Source organism: Chelonoidis abingdonii, chromosome 14 (genome assembly GCF_003597395.2).
Source record: "Chelonoidis abingdonii isolate Lonesome George chromosome 14, CheloAbing_2.0, whole genome shotgun sequence".
In the NCBI taxonomy this organism is placed as follows: domain Eukaryota; kingdom Metazoa; phylum Chordata; order Testudines; family Testudinidae; genus Chelonoidis; species Chelonoidis abingdonii.
Genome location: NC_133782.1, coordinates 1,651,704 through 1,666,096, shown reverse-complemented (window position 1 = coordinate 1,666,096; position 14,393 = coordinate 1,651,704). Strand labels below are relative to the sequence as shown.

Sequence of the window (14,393 nt, the reverse complement as noted above, 5' to 3'; positions counted from 1 at the left end):
CACTGATCCTGATGTCATAGGTGGTTTTTCCTCATGATCCGGGACAAAGATATAAAATAGAGACTCCACAATATAACAATAGTTGAATGGTCTCACGTTGCAGTGGGGGAGATTTAGGCTGGATAGTGGGAAAAAAATTTTCACTAGGAGGGTGGTGAAGCACTGGCATGGGTTCCCTAGGGAGGTGGTGGAATCTCCTTCCTTAGAGGTTTTTAAGGCCTGGCTTGACAAAGTCCTGGCTGGGATGATTTAGTTGGGGATTGGTCCTGCTTTGAGGAGGGGGTTGGACTAGATGACTCCTGAGGTCCCTTCCAACCCTGAGATTCTATGATTTTATGAAAGAAAGCAAGAGCCCCAGCACTAATGAATGTTATTTGCTATGCAGGCCAGAATCAGTCTAGAGATAACGAGGTTAGTTCAATCAGGGAGGGTGAGGCCCTCTTCTAGCAGCTGAGGTGTGAACACCAAGGGAGAAGAAACTGCTTTTGTAGTTGGCAAGCCATTCACAGTCTTTGTTTAATCCTGAACTGATGGTGTCAAATTTGCAAATGAACTGAAGCTTAGCAGTTTCTCTTTGGAATCAGGTCCTGAAGTATTTTTGCTGTAGGATGGCTACCTTTACATCTGCTATTGTGTGTCCAGGGAGATTGAAGTGTTCTCCTACGGTATAACACTAATTCCTCGTAGCCAACAACATTCATTGTTGCCACGTTCCACACTTCTTAAGTGTTTGGGCATGAAGACAAGTCAATCAGTCTGTGCTAAGGATTCTTTCAGACGAGTTGACAGAGTTGGGCTTTGCCCAGCTATTACCTTGGAATGTCTGAGTTGGAATCCATAACATCTGTAGACTCCTAATGTGACGTTCCAAAATTCCAAGCAGTCACTTTCACACCTGGGATTTGCATTACCATAACTGGAAAAACAAACTACTACTACGAATAATAAGAGGTACTTTGGCCAGAAGGTTTCAGAAGCCAAATAAGAGCTTCATCCACAAGCTATTTTTATGGAACTCTAAGGTTCCAGCTCAAGGAATTCAGCATAAAATAATAAGGATAGCAAGTATAAAATAAAGTCATATCCCTTAGTGGCATGGACCCTCTGTATATGCACATAGTACCTTCCCCTTGAGAATCTTAAGGACCTAATAAATATTAATTAACTGAGCCTTATGTCACCACCATGACAAAAGGCAGTAATATTATCCCCATTTTACATATAGGAAACTGAGGCACAGAAGGGGGCTTAAGTGACAGTCCAAAGTTACACATAGAGTCTGTGGTAGAGTCAGGAATGTAGCCCAAAACTCCCAATTCCTGGTCCCACTGTGCTTCCGCCCTCTGTAGGCTAAGGGCTTCTTTGCACATGGAAGCTGTAACTGTTTAATGTAAATCAGTTTAGTTAAATCGTACAATTTGTACGTGTGGACTCTCATAAAATGATTTAAAACTGGTTCTATGCCTTTAGCTTGCACCTGTACATTTACCAGTGCAAACTAAACTGATATAGGCCAGGTTCAAATTGATATAAGTCTGTCTGCACACAAAGTTATACTGTTTTAATCAAATCGGTATAAAAATCACACCTGTAATTAAACTAGTCTAACTTTGCGTGTGGGCCAGGGCTGATTCTGTGTAAGGATCCCAATTCCCTTCTAGTGACTGGGTAAGGAGATGCCCTCTGCTCACGGTCTAGGTACATCTATCCTCCATCTTGGGAGAAATCAGACATGAAAGAACAATAGTGGTGGACCCAGCCCAGAAAGATGTGGGTTTGGTTGTGAGGCTTTGGCTATGAACCGTCTCAAAGTCTGGGCATGTTTTTTCTCTTGTGGTTGGGCCAGTGTCTGGGGAATTTCCATCTTTCAATTGCTGAGTAAAATTAGACCTCCAAAGAGAGAGACTTTACCAAGAAAGGCCAGGTGTGCTGGTGCAGTAGTGTTGGATGGGTCAAGGTTAGCCAAACCAAACTCCTTTCCCAGCATGAGCCCCAGATCTGTCCATGGACAGAACACCGCATGGAAGCCCAGCAGAAGGACAGAAGGTTTATTTATCTCGGTCCTGTCCAGGTGACTGTGTAACACAGTAAGAAAGACCCAGCCCCACTGTCAGTGCTCAGTTGGACCAGCTCCATTACTCAACCCACTACCCACATTGGATCATGCTTCCACCAGCTGTGTGCGCCACTAATCCAGTCCTACAGGGGCTATTGGGGAGAACGCAGCTAGGATGCTGCATTTCCTTCCCTCTCCCCATCCCGGATATAGTTGTGCGCATGCAGAGCAAAGCTAGGATGGAGGGAGCAGACCACACACAAGATTGGAACTTCCCACCATCCCACAGCATTTCAGAGGCTGGAGGACTCCTTTAGCTGTCCATGGTTATGGCAGCCTGCATGGATTTGGGGGCTTTAATTCCTGCCTGAATATTCCCTCCCAGGGCCGGCTCCTGCTTTTCTGCCACCCCAAGCAGGGGGGGCGGAAAGCAATCGGAGGCAGCTCTATCGCGCCGCTTCATTCTTCGGCAGCACTTTGGCAGCGGGTCCTTCACTCCCTCTCTTCCTCTTCGGTGGCTCTTTGGTGGCAACTCAAAGAGGACGACAGGGACTGAGACCTGCCACCGAATTCCCACCGAAGACCCAGAGGTTCCACCCCAATACCGGACGGAGTGCTGCCCCTTTGTATTAGCTGCTCCAAGCACCTGCTTCCTTCTGTGGTGCCTGGAGCCAGCCCTGTTCCTAGGCTTATCTCAAACACTGCCCACTTTCAGTGTCACACTAGATCAGTGGTTCTCAAACTTCTGTACTGGTGACCCCTTTCACACAGCAAGCCTATGAGTGTGACCCTCCTTATAAAGTAAAAACATTTTTTTATATTTAACACTATTATAAATCCTGGAGGCAAAGCAGGGTTTGGGGAGGAGGCTGGCAGCTCGCGACCCCCCACTTAATAACCTCGCAACCCCCTGAGGGGTCACGACCCCCAGTTTGAGAACCCCTGGGGTAGGGTTATTTATCCAAGAACTGGGCTGTCCCAGGCCTGGGTGGGTGAGGTGGAGAAGGATACTTAGATCTTGGCTCATGTGTTATCTCTGAACATCAGGCAGCTGTTTTCCGCCAAGGACAACGAAAGAGGCTGGGGAGGGAAACAAAACAAGGAAGCTTGCAGGCTGGCCAACACCCATCTTCCTCAGCAATACCGTATCAAGGCAGAAAAGGTCCCAGCCTCCTCAAGTATCTGCATGGAATTTCTCAGGGAGTTAGTCACAATGAGCACGCCTACACAGCACAAAACACCTCGGAGCCTGACTCAAATGACTTGGACTCACAAGGCTCGCGCTGCAGGGCCACACATAGCCGTGTAGAAGTTCAGACTCGGGCTGGATCCCAGGCTCTGAGACTCACCCCCCTCGCCGAGTTTCAGAGCTCAGGCTGCAGCCTGTGCCCGAAGAGCGGCGCTGCCATTTTTAGCCTGGCAGCACGAGCCCAAGTCAGGTGACCTGGGCCCTAGACTCACTGCCACAGGGTATTTCTGACGTGCGATGCAACCTGTGTGCCTTCCCTGACTTGCAGTCCCTCCCTCCTCCAAGCAGAGAGACATCGTCCTGCAGCCAGGCGCACGGGGGGATGAGACAGCTCCCTGCAATGCAGCACAGATTCTATTAACAGTGTCAGCCACTTTTTGTCTTTCCAGTCCTTTGTACTGACAAACTTTTACCTGGAAGGACACCAGTTGGCCCAGGGGATTGGGAATGAGAGACCTGCCACTTCCTGCTCCAGCTTTAGACCTGCCCCAGAGGAGGAGGCATTACCACGTGCGGGCCTGGCTGGCTCAGTGAGACTTCATCCAGTCACTTGTGTCCACATCACAAAGCCATTGCGCTGTCTAGCATACAAGATTTGACTTGTCGGCAGCTTCCGAAGAGAGACTGAGCTCTCCAGGCAGCATTAGCTACCCTCTCCCGCACTGTGGGTCCCAGCAGAGGGACTTTGGTTGGAGGAATGGGGAAAATCTGCCCTGCAGCTGGCTAAAGTGTGACACTTCTGGGGATAAACATTGACTTTGTTCCAGCCTGGTCTTGTCTCAAGCAGTTTTACCAGTAGGGTGACCAGATGTCCCGATTTTATAGGGACAGTCCTGATTTTTGGTTCTTTTTCTTATATAGGCTCCTATTACCCCCCACCCCCTCTCCCGATTTTTCACATTTGCTGTCTGGTCACCCTATTTACCAGGCCCCTTCAGGTCCTCTTCCATGGTGGAGGGCCCTAAACAGGATGTCCCGTGCCAGGGCCTAGGACAGGAGGGCTCATGACTGACATTCAAAATCATGAACCACAGAGTTGGCCGAGAATTTATTTTTCCCAATGAGAAGTTGCAATAAAAACATTAAAACTTGGTTTTGTTAAAAATTCTCATAGAAATTTTTCAAAATTTCATCAAAAAACTTAAAACTAGAGATGGGGAAAGGGGGAAGGGAGGGGAGCAGTCAGAATGGTTTCAGTGAAAATGGAAAATGAACATTTCCATTCTGTCAAAAAAGGAAAAAACCTTTTGGTCAGAAAAAAAAATTCGACAAAAAATGTAATGTATAAAACTGACCAGACATTTTTTTGTTACCCCATCTTGGAATACAAGAACAAGGCATCCCCATGGGCGGCTGCCTACAGGACACGACTCATTTTAGGTGGCTGAGGAGTTAGATCCCAGAGCTGAGAAGCAAACAAGGGTGAGATCCAGGCCTGTAAATAATGGCATCTCCTTGGGGGGTGGACCCTAAATTCTCCAGGGAAGTCATTGAATCTGGAGCCTCCACAAGAAGGCTCACTAGAAAACCAGTATTAGCCCTGGAGTTAGGCACAGATGGTGGAATCTTGGCTCCACTGAGGTCATTGGGAGTTTTGCCCTTTGCTTTGGTAGGATGAAGAACTCCCCAGAGAGTCTGTCTTCCTGCAGCGTTTGGGAACAGATCCTTGTGGGAGGAGTTTTGTTTTGTGAGATACATCCTGTAACTCCGGGTGAGGAAGGTTAGCGTCCCTGTGTTTGCTGGGTTTTGTTTAGGGGAGAACGGACTGGACAGAACGTTTCTGAGCAGCACTGGAGGAGGGGAGTTTGTGGTCTGTGACTTTCAGAGCAGTGCCCTAGCTATACCCACTGTGCCTCATCAAAATCAAACAGCTGATCAATGTAGAACAAATAAGAAACCCTACCCAAGTACGCTTGTGCAGTCCAAGGATGCAGGAGGCCACTGAGTCACATACAGGGGCTAGATCAGGGATCAGCAACCTTTGGCATGCGGCCCATCAGGGTACGCCCCTGGCGGAGTGGGCCAGTTTGTTTACCTGCCGCGTCTGCAGGTTCAGCCGATCGTGGCTTCCACTGGCCAGGATTTGCTGTTCCAGGCCAATGGGGTTGGCGAGAAGCAGCATGGGATGAGGGATGTGCTGGCTGCCGCTTCCCGCCACCCCCATTGGCCTGTCTCAAAGATCCAGTTAATCAACCATCAGGCTTCAGGGCATAAACTGACATCTTGCAGGGGCCAGGAGGGAATTCCCCCCTCCCCCTGAATTGCCCATCTGGGTCGATGCCTTTTAGCAGTTCTCGCCTTTCTCTGAAGCTCCAGGGATTTACTGAAGCCTGCCCTTGGAAAGGTGCCCTTCCCTAGAAACAGTTTTTTGCCCTGGTGTTTCTTGCTTGTTTACAACATTTCTGTTTTGTATAAGCTTCAAATTGTACAAACTGACATAAGAGGCTGAAAGCCCAGACTCAGCGACCCTAGCTTCACGCTAGGCACACTCATCCCCAAGACCAGCACTTACACCTCCTGGGGCCCTCAGGTCTCCGCCTCACTCCCTGCAGCCACACGGGTGATACGCACCTGCCAAGTGCCGTCAGTAACTGTATGGGGAAAGACACGTTCCCTATCAGAGTGACCCAGGCCATTCTGGACACAGACGCAGCAGCCACTGACCTGCTGCTCGCTGCCTCCATTTCCTTTGGCCATCAGTATGATTTTTACCTAGTGTCTTTCATCCCAGGTGATCCCAAAGAGTGTTCCAAACAACAGAGTGTCCATACAGCACAACTGAATGCAGGGGTGGAGGGTGGCAGGCAGCTGACATTTTGGCCAAGGGCACAGGGAGGAACATGTCTACTCTTGCAGAAAAGTGCTAGGGGTTCTTTAACATCTGCACAGAGCAGGTAAGAGCTCAGAGTTTGGGGGCCTCAACTGACCTGCCTGGCTAGCAGGGCAGGGCTGTCTACCTTGCCAGCTTCAAACCCAGGGAGTCCATGTAGTCTAAACCTGAGCCTTTGCTACCAAGTCATCCCCACCCCGAGTGATTGCTAATAGCCTGAAATAGCCCCTGGCCTGCAAAGAAGGGGAGTTATTTCAGTGCAGACAGACAGTCTATTTTTAAGGCAGAGATGTTTGCACAGTTCCAGTCGGGTACCTTGTGTGGACAGATCCAATAACAACCCTACAGCCCCACCCCACTGCTCTTCGCAACACTGAATTAGCATCTCTGTGCAGAGGAGGCAGAGCTTCCCCTGGCTCTTTTTGGGAATGGGTGGGGGCGGGGGGAGGAGCAAGGGAAGGAGGCAGTTTCCCCGCTGCCTGTCTGGGGAGGGGGATTCCTTGGAGACATGAGTAAGGAGCAGGGCTGCAAAGGGAAACGCTCTGCCTGTGCACTCTCGCCTTTCTCAGAGCTCAGCCAGCTGCGTGTGAACTAGCCAGGTCAGCTCTCCCTGGCCTCGCAGATGGAGCGAGGAGGAGAAAGTGTGTCACTCTCATTAGATCATGTGTATTTCTGGTCATGAAGTTCTGCTCCCCAACAAAGGCAGGGCACTGGAGCGGTGGAGTGTGGGCCCAGGACCAGCATAACACAGAGTTCCCAGTGTGGGAGGGAAGCCTGCACATACACCATCACTTGAAATGAAATCTGCCGGTCACTGCGGCTGCCTGGACACCGGGCACAGTCACAGGGGAGGGCCAGGTCTGAGCTGTTCTGTGTGTTCTTCTCCGTTTCTGGGAGGAGCAGTGTTTGGATCCAGGACTGCTCCTTGTACTTGAAGTAACACCCCGAGCACAGTGAAAGGAGAGCTCTGTGTGCAAGGGAGCACTGATGTCACTGCTAGACGCTGGAAGTGCAGAATGCTAGATGGGACCCAGGATCTGTGAAAGGGACACGGGCTCTCATGTCGCAGGGGTGTATTGTCCTGCCAAGGGACCCATCTGTGGTTCCAGAGCAGCTGGCTTTGGAATGAGAACTTGGATGGTCTAGGTTGCAAGTGGAAACGCAGCGTAAAAGAGGCTTAGCGATGCTCGGCTGTGGTATGTTGTTATGGGATGTTTGGATGTAGCCGGCAGAGATGCTTTCACACAGTCCTGTATCTGGGTGCGCTACCTGGCACTTACTGCAGACCCAGAAATGGTTATTTGGGGAGCTGTTAGCTTGAGCTTCCAAGTGCAAGACTTGGGCCCCCAACTACACAGACAGACTGGGGTGCCCCAGTCTGAACGCTGGGCTCCCCAGGGCGCATCCTTTAGAGTCTCCATTGGTGTGTCCACAGAAGGGCGGGGGGAGGGCACGAACCAACCTTTCCCTCAGACATCACTCAGCGGCAGAAGCAGAATGACTCTCAGACAGAATCACCGCAAAGGGAGTGTACAGACCAGGGAAAGGCTGACGGGGAGCGATTGGAAAGGACCCCAGGTCCCCAGCTGCAGGCACCATGTGTATGCAGTTACTACTGCACATGCAGCCAATGCAAAGCACACAGTGCACCAAATAGCTTTGAAATTCCAGTCCCATACATCAACTTGGACCTGAATGTTACCCATGGCTACGGGCCCCTGTCCGCCAGGGTATCATGAAACAAAATCCGGTTATAGCAGGCAGGGGATCAGGACATCACATACCAATCCAGCCAGCAAAGCAATGGGATCCCCCTTGTCTGCTTGCTACACTGACGTGCACCAGCCGCATATGAAAGAATGAGGAGAATTCTGTCCTCCAGTGAATCACCCATCGAGAGGCTCCTCCATACCGGGAGCAGGGAATCATCTGCAGGAGGTGCAGTCCCCCGTACACGCCAGCCACTTAGACTCCCCTGCCCTCTGCATGCTGGTCTGCTCAGGACACCACAGCCCCCAGCCTCTGCCCTGCTGGGGGGCCAGTGAAGGCAGATGTGGAACCAACCCTGGGCCTGAGCTGGTTCAGTAAGGGGAGCTACCTACAGCCAGTACAGGGAGAACGGGCGCCAGTGGGACACGTCTGTAAAGGATGAGGGGTGCTGGGCCTCGGGAGGCTGGAATAGCTTCTGGTGCATCCAAGAGCCAGTGTCTCTCGGGCAGGGCTCACACAGGGTGAATCCTCCTTTCCCTGGCCACAGAGGCATTGCCCCCAGGACTATCAGAGCAGAGGCCAGAGGTAGGGTGTGCTAACGAGGCCGTTTGCTCCGGCAGGGCCGTGCCCCATCGAGTCGTCGGGAACCAAGTCCCATTTCCCCGTCTCCGATGCCCTCCAGGAGTCAGCGTGGAGCGCAGTCGTGGACCATCGGGATGGAACCGCTCTCTCCTTGTTGATTTACTCCCCTCCCGATGCCCGGATCGGCCGCTATGCCCTGACCCTGGAGGCCTCTATGGGGTACCAAGGCACCAGCTTCAGGCTCGGAGAGTTCATCCTGCTCTTTAACCCTTGGTGTCCAGGTGAGATGTTCATTCATCCATTTAAGGTGCAGGGGTCTCTCCAAATGGAGATGGGCCAGAGACGGAACAGCAGCCTCTGGCTGGGACTACACAAGCCTGGAGCTAAACGCCCCACGCTGGCCTCTCTTGGATGGGCCGAACCAACACCAGCTCCAAATGCCCACAACTTTGGGGAGGTTTGGCCCTGAGCTTCAGCAGCAGGCCCAGCTGTGCTTCAGCCAGGATCCCTCTAGCTCCACCCTAGAGAGTGCTGGTTCCCCTTCCCACACCACAGGAATGCACATATTGTCAGACGCCTGCGTCCATCTCCAAAGACCTGCTCCCTCCCTGGAAAATCGCTGACAGTGGGTGCATCTGGTGCATGGGGAAGAGCATGGACTGGGGGTAGGAGCCAGCCTTGCTGCTGAATCCAGAACTCTGCCAGATGCAAGGGGACATCTCAATTCCCACCCCTCGCCCACTTGCTGCCCTGCTCCCTCGCTGCCATGGCCATCGGGTTATGGGGCAGAACACGCAGCTCTGAATGCCACTATGTTAGCGAGCCAGCCAGGGCACAAAAAATGCCACCACTGTCCCTGCTGAGATCAGACAGCAGCATGTGGAGGGAGGGACCAATGTCGGCCATGGTTGGGCAAGTGACCAGCCAGGTTGCCCACATCTTGTTCTTATCTCCCACTGCTCTCCCCATCCGTACGAGGAATGTTCCCCCATCAACTCCCCCATCCAAGTGCAGCCTCATGTCACCCAAGTGAAATACAAGACCTAAAATGACAAACTTCCTCCTGAATTCCAAAGCGTATTGTGCTGACTCTTCAGAGATAAGGAGTTTAGAAAATTTCACTTGGCCACCGCTGCACAGAAGACCAGGGCTGGCAGGAAGTTTTTGCAATGAACAAACAACACAAAACATTTGGCCACATTGTTCGGTGTTTTTCACTGAAACAAGAAAAACCAAAAATCTCATTGACAGGAATATTTTTCCGTTTTCATTTTCTTTCATTTCCCTCCCTTTCTTTCTTCTTTTTTCTTCCTCTCCCCTTTTCAGTGGGAGAAAAGATGGGAGTATGGAGGAGATGGGCACACAAGCAAAGCCAACCCCCCCATGTTACATTTTAATTCAAATCTAATCGCATTGAAAATTTTCAGCAAATTTCATGAAAAATGTTATCTGTGACACACAGTTTCATTTCCTTCAGCATTGCTCATGGGAAATCGCGGCCACTTTTCACAGGGGCCCAGATACTCAGCAGCATAGAACTGTAGCTTGATGGGCAGCTGTGGGGCAATGCCAGTTGATGCCAGCTGACGCTCTGGCCCAGTGGGGTCAGAGCCGTGGGACAAAGCATCACCACACAAGCCCAGAGAAGGATTTTCTCCTGCATCCTTGGGTCATGAGTCCTAGGCTCTGTGCTGCTCCAGCAATGGTCCAAACTCTGCAGCGTGAAGTAGAGGTATTCCTAGTGGGGGGGGGGGGCACCCATCACTGCAGTACTTTTCCCAGAAGCAATGGGGAGCTGCCCAGTCTCTGCTAGTTCGTGGGTGCTGGAATGAGAGGATCGACGGGGGAGAGCATCTCACACTGTTCTCTCCCTCCCTTCTCCCCACAGACGACTCTGTCTTTCTCGAGTATGAAGACCAGCGGTGTGAGTTCGTGTTGACGCAGCAGGGCCTCATCTACCAGGGATCTCTGAAGTTCATCGTCCCTACCCCCTGGAATTTCGGACAGGTGAGTCTCCAGCCCTGACTCCCCTGCCCTGTATTGGCAGCACAGTTACAGGTAGTCAAGGACCAGGCTGTAATCTCTGCCCAGGAACATGCGCATGGAGTTCCTCCAGGTGGAGCTTCCCAGTGCAGCTAGTCAGAGTCTATTATACAGGATATCGCCTCTAAGGGGCCTGCAGGAGCCCTCTGGAAACACAGCAGAACCCACCCACTACTGGCAGATAGCATCATGAATGGCATGATACAAGGGGGAAGGATAGCTCAGTGGTTTGAGCATTGGCCTGCTAATCCCAGGGCTGTGAGTTCAGTCCTTAAGGGGGACATTTAGGGATCATGGGGAGTTGGGGATTGGCCCTGCTTTGAGCAGAGGGTGGGACTAGATACCTCCTGAGGTCCCTTCCAACCCTGAGATTCTATGATCCCTCCTCCTGCCCCAAACCACCAATCCCACAGCCCCTTTCAGGCTCACTTAACAGCCTGGATGTGTGGAGACAGCAATCCTGACCCAGTGACTGGGCAGTTCCGCAACACATGGCCACGCGGGACATTGCATTTCCAGCGTCAGCCCTGGTCCCTTGCTGCTGGAGGCTGTGCTGTGCAGCATCCTCCACCCCAGCCTTCTGGCCTGCAAGCAGAGAGGCACTGAGAGTCCAAGGGGAGCGGTGCCCAGCACCCCTCCTTCCCCCAAAGGAGACAATTCAAGATGCTGGAGGGGCAGGAGGGGGAGATCAGCAGGGATGGGAGGAGAAGATTCTGGGAAGAGTCGCTAGTGGGGAAACACATAGAACGCCCATGACTGCACCAGACTGGCTTCCCTGCTCTGCTCAGGCACAGTGGAGAGGGGAGAGCGCTGGGGGCTAATCACAGTTGACTGGCTCCTGCATAAACAAAAGCTTTAACTTACGCCACTGGGCCCTTCTGCCAGGAGATAATCAGGCCCATCGGAGCCTCTCCCTACCACATGCCCTCTGCTGGTGTCTCCGCTGGACCGGGAGAGGGGTCCTAGAGCAGGAGGAGATGCAGCTGAGTGGTGGAGGTGGAGCGGCTTTATGCCAGTGGGGAGTCCCCCCACACAGGGGGAGGACTCCAGTGCAAAGCTGCAGCCTGTGTAAAGTCCCTTTATCTCACGTGTGCAGCAGTAGGTGAACCTGGCGGTTCAGAGCACCAGCCCCAACACACAGAACAGGGTTCGCTGCTCACTCAACACGTCCCATCCCATGTGCTGGGCAGCAGGGGTCAATTCTGTGTCCTCTGACAACATCTCAGTGGAAATCTCACACCTCCTGCCTCTAGAGGCAAATTAAAATCTCATTTCCAGAGGGGAAAATGCTGAGTTCAGATCCCTGGAGCAGCCCATAAATCCTTAACCAATGAGGCCTGGGAGAGAGGCCAGGACAGAACATTCCATAATAATGACAAAAACACCCTCTGTCTGGGAAACATATGGAGGGGCCTTTGTGAGATAACCAGCTCCCCCTTCCCCAGTTGCAGTGCTGATAAGGGGACTGCCAGTGCCCTGCCTGGGTATATTTTGGTCAGAAGCAGGTCATGTCTGCATTTCAAACGCCTTTGGCCATATTGGGGCTGGGGCAGCCACTGGCTCCAGCCATGTCCCCGCACCCGTGAGCACCTCTCTCTTTGGGGCTGAGTGACCTGCAATTCCCAAGGCAGACAACAGAGCTGCAGATAGACCTGTCCTATCTCCTAGAACTGGAAGAGACCCTGAAAGGTCATTGAGTCCTTCACTAGCAGGACCAAGTACTGATTTTGCCCCAGATCCCTCAGTGGCCCCCTCAAAGATTGAACTCACAACCCTGGGTGTAGCAGGCCAGTGCTCAAACCACTGAGCAATCCCTCCTTCTGAGTGCCTCCCGAAAGGGGGTCCTGTCGGGGGTAGAGCTGAATCAGGCGCTTTCCAGCCTCTTAGCATTCACCACCACTGACCCCTGAATGCAGCAAATTCCTCCTCCACCATTACAAAAATCACCCTGGGTCACCAGAGGTCCCTGGCTCCTGTGCAGAACAGCAGCTGTCACTCAAGCCCAGCTCCTCAAAGGCCCTTCTGAGCACTGGCTGCCCAGTGCAATCCTGAGCCCCAGGCTCCCTGCACAATGCAGCGGGAGAGTTAGACGCTGGCTGAAGGGTTTGTCCACATAGTGCGTTAGTGCACAGCAAGCGGGGGCGGCAGACATTCAGCAGGGTGGGGAGCTGCCTAAGCTAGCCAGGAGTGAAAGGCAGGGAATGTGGTGGGATTAGGCACCTAAGCAGCTGGCTGGCCAGAGACAGACAGCTCCCTCCACCAGGGATCCTGAGCCAAGAATCCTAAGCCCATCTGCAGACAGAAAGAGAGACCCCGTCCCCATATCCAATATTCTAGTGGGTAGGATGTTCCCCTGGAAAGCAGGACATTGATGTTCAACTTCCCCCTGCAGACCAGGGACTTGCACATGTGCTGTCGCACTTGGCTGCGCTGGGGTGGAGGAGACACACTCATCTGGAGAGCTCAGGTGTGCTCTGGGCATGCCTAAGGACGGGGACCCATTGTCAAGATGGGCGGGGACCTCCACAGCTAGGGCTCTGAGTATGGGGTGGGGCGGCACCAAGCAGCAGCGGCTCCAGCCACCAGCTCTCCAAGCGCGTGCCTGGGGCAGCAAGCTGCGGGGGCACCCTGCCAGTCCCTGCAAGGGCGGCAGTCAGGCAGCCTTTGGTGGCTTGCCTGCGGGAGGTCCCCCGGTCCCGCAGATTCAGCGGAAATTCAGCGGTGGGTACACCGAAGCCGCAGGACCGGCGGACCTCCTGCAGACATGCCACTGAATCCGTGGGACAGGAGGACCTCCTGCAGGCAAGTCATCGAATCTGCGGCACTAGGGACCTCCCGCAGGCATGCTGCTGAAGCCGCGGGATCTGGGACCTCCCGCAGGCAAGCCACCGAGGGCCTTGGGGCAGCAAAAAAGCTAGAGCCGCCCCTGGCATTGAGGCACTGTGTGCACACCCAACAGTACAGTCAGGTGGCGAGAGCACTGAGCGCTGGGGGAATTTGGACAGCTGCTTAGGATGTCAGTAGGACCCAAATGGTGGATTCAGGCTCCTAAAGCAGCAAGAGGCACCCAGGTCCCTGGGGGATCCGAGCCTCTTCAGGGAAGTCTTGTGACTCCTGCGAGGATGATGGGGCTAAGCAGCTGGGTTCCCACGGATGCGCAGGGCCTGGCCATGGCCCGGCTTTCCAAGAGGCATCCCAGCTGCACGCCAGCAGTCTGCTCAACGCCGGGGGTGGGGTGGGGGGGAGACTTAGCTCATTCATTTTCCATGCTTAGCCTGGAACTTTGCACACACCAGCTGCTTATCCGCACAAACGGAGAAAAGCATCCAGACTCCCTGTCCCGCTTCTCTCCCTTTGTACAAGCCCCAGGCTGTCAGATACAGGGGGGGCTCCAGGCACCAGCACACCAAGCATGTGCTTGGGGCGTCAAGCCGCGGGGGGCGCTCTGCCAGTCACCGTGACAGTGGCAGGCAGGCTGCCCTCGGTGGCTTGCCTGCAGAGGGTCCGCTGGTCCCGCGGCTTCTGTGGACCTCCCGCAGGCTGCCACCAAATTCGCGGGACCGAGGACCTCCGACAGGCAAACTGCAGAAGGCAGCCTGCCTGCCTGCCGTGCTTGGGGCGGCAAAATGCCTAGAGCCGCCCCTGGTCAGGTATCGATAAACTAGGCAAATACAATTTAGATGGGGCTACTATAAGGTGGGTGCATAAGTGGCTGGATAACCGTACTCAGAGAGTAGTTTTTAATGGCTCCCAATCCTGCTGGAAAGGTGTAACAAGTGGGGTTCCGCAGGGGTCTGTTTTGGGACCGGCTCTGTTCAATATCTTCATCAACAACTTAGATGTTGGCATAGAAAGTACGCTTGTTAAGTTTGCGGACGATACCAAACTGGGAGGGATTACAACTGCTTTGGAGGACAGGGTCA

At 53.1% G+C, this 14,393-nt stretch overlaps 2 protein-coding genes across 2 annotated transcripts in view; one reads left to right on the top strand and one right to left on the bottom strand.

The window, feature by feature from the left end:
* CDK5RAP1 (CDK5RAP1 mitochondrial tRNA methylthiotransferase) overlaps positions 1-14,393 on the bottom strand; it is a 289,907-nt gene that overhangs the window by 123,371 nt on the left and 152,143 nt on the right. The gene's annotated exons all lie outside the window — the stretch shown is intronic.
* The window catches only part of TGM2 (transglutaminase 2), a 42,847-nt gene that overhangs the window by 9,918 nt on the left and 18,536 nt on the right, over positions 1-14,393 (top strand). Inside the window, exons 3-4 of the mRNA XM_032762409.2 lie at positions 8,466-8,708; positions 10,316-10,434. Of these exons, the coding sequence (XP_032618300.1) occupies positions 8,466-8,708; positions 10,316-10,434 (362 nt within the window). The remainder of the gene's footprint in view (positions 1-8,465; positions 8,709-10,315; positions 10,435-14,393) is intronic.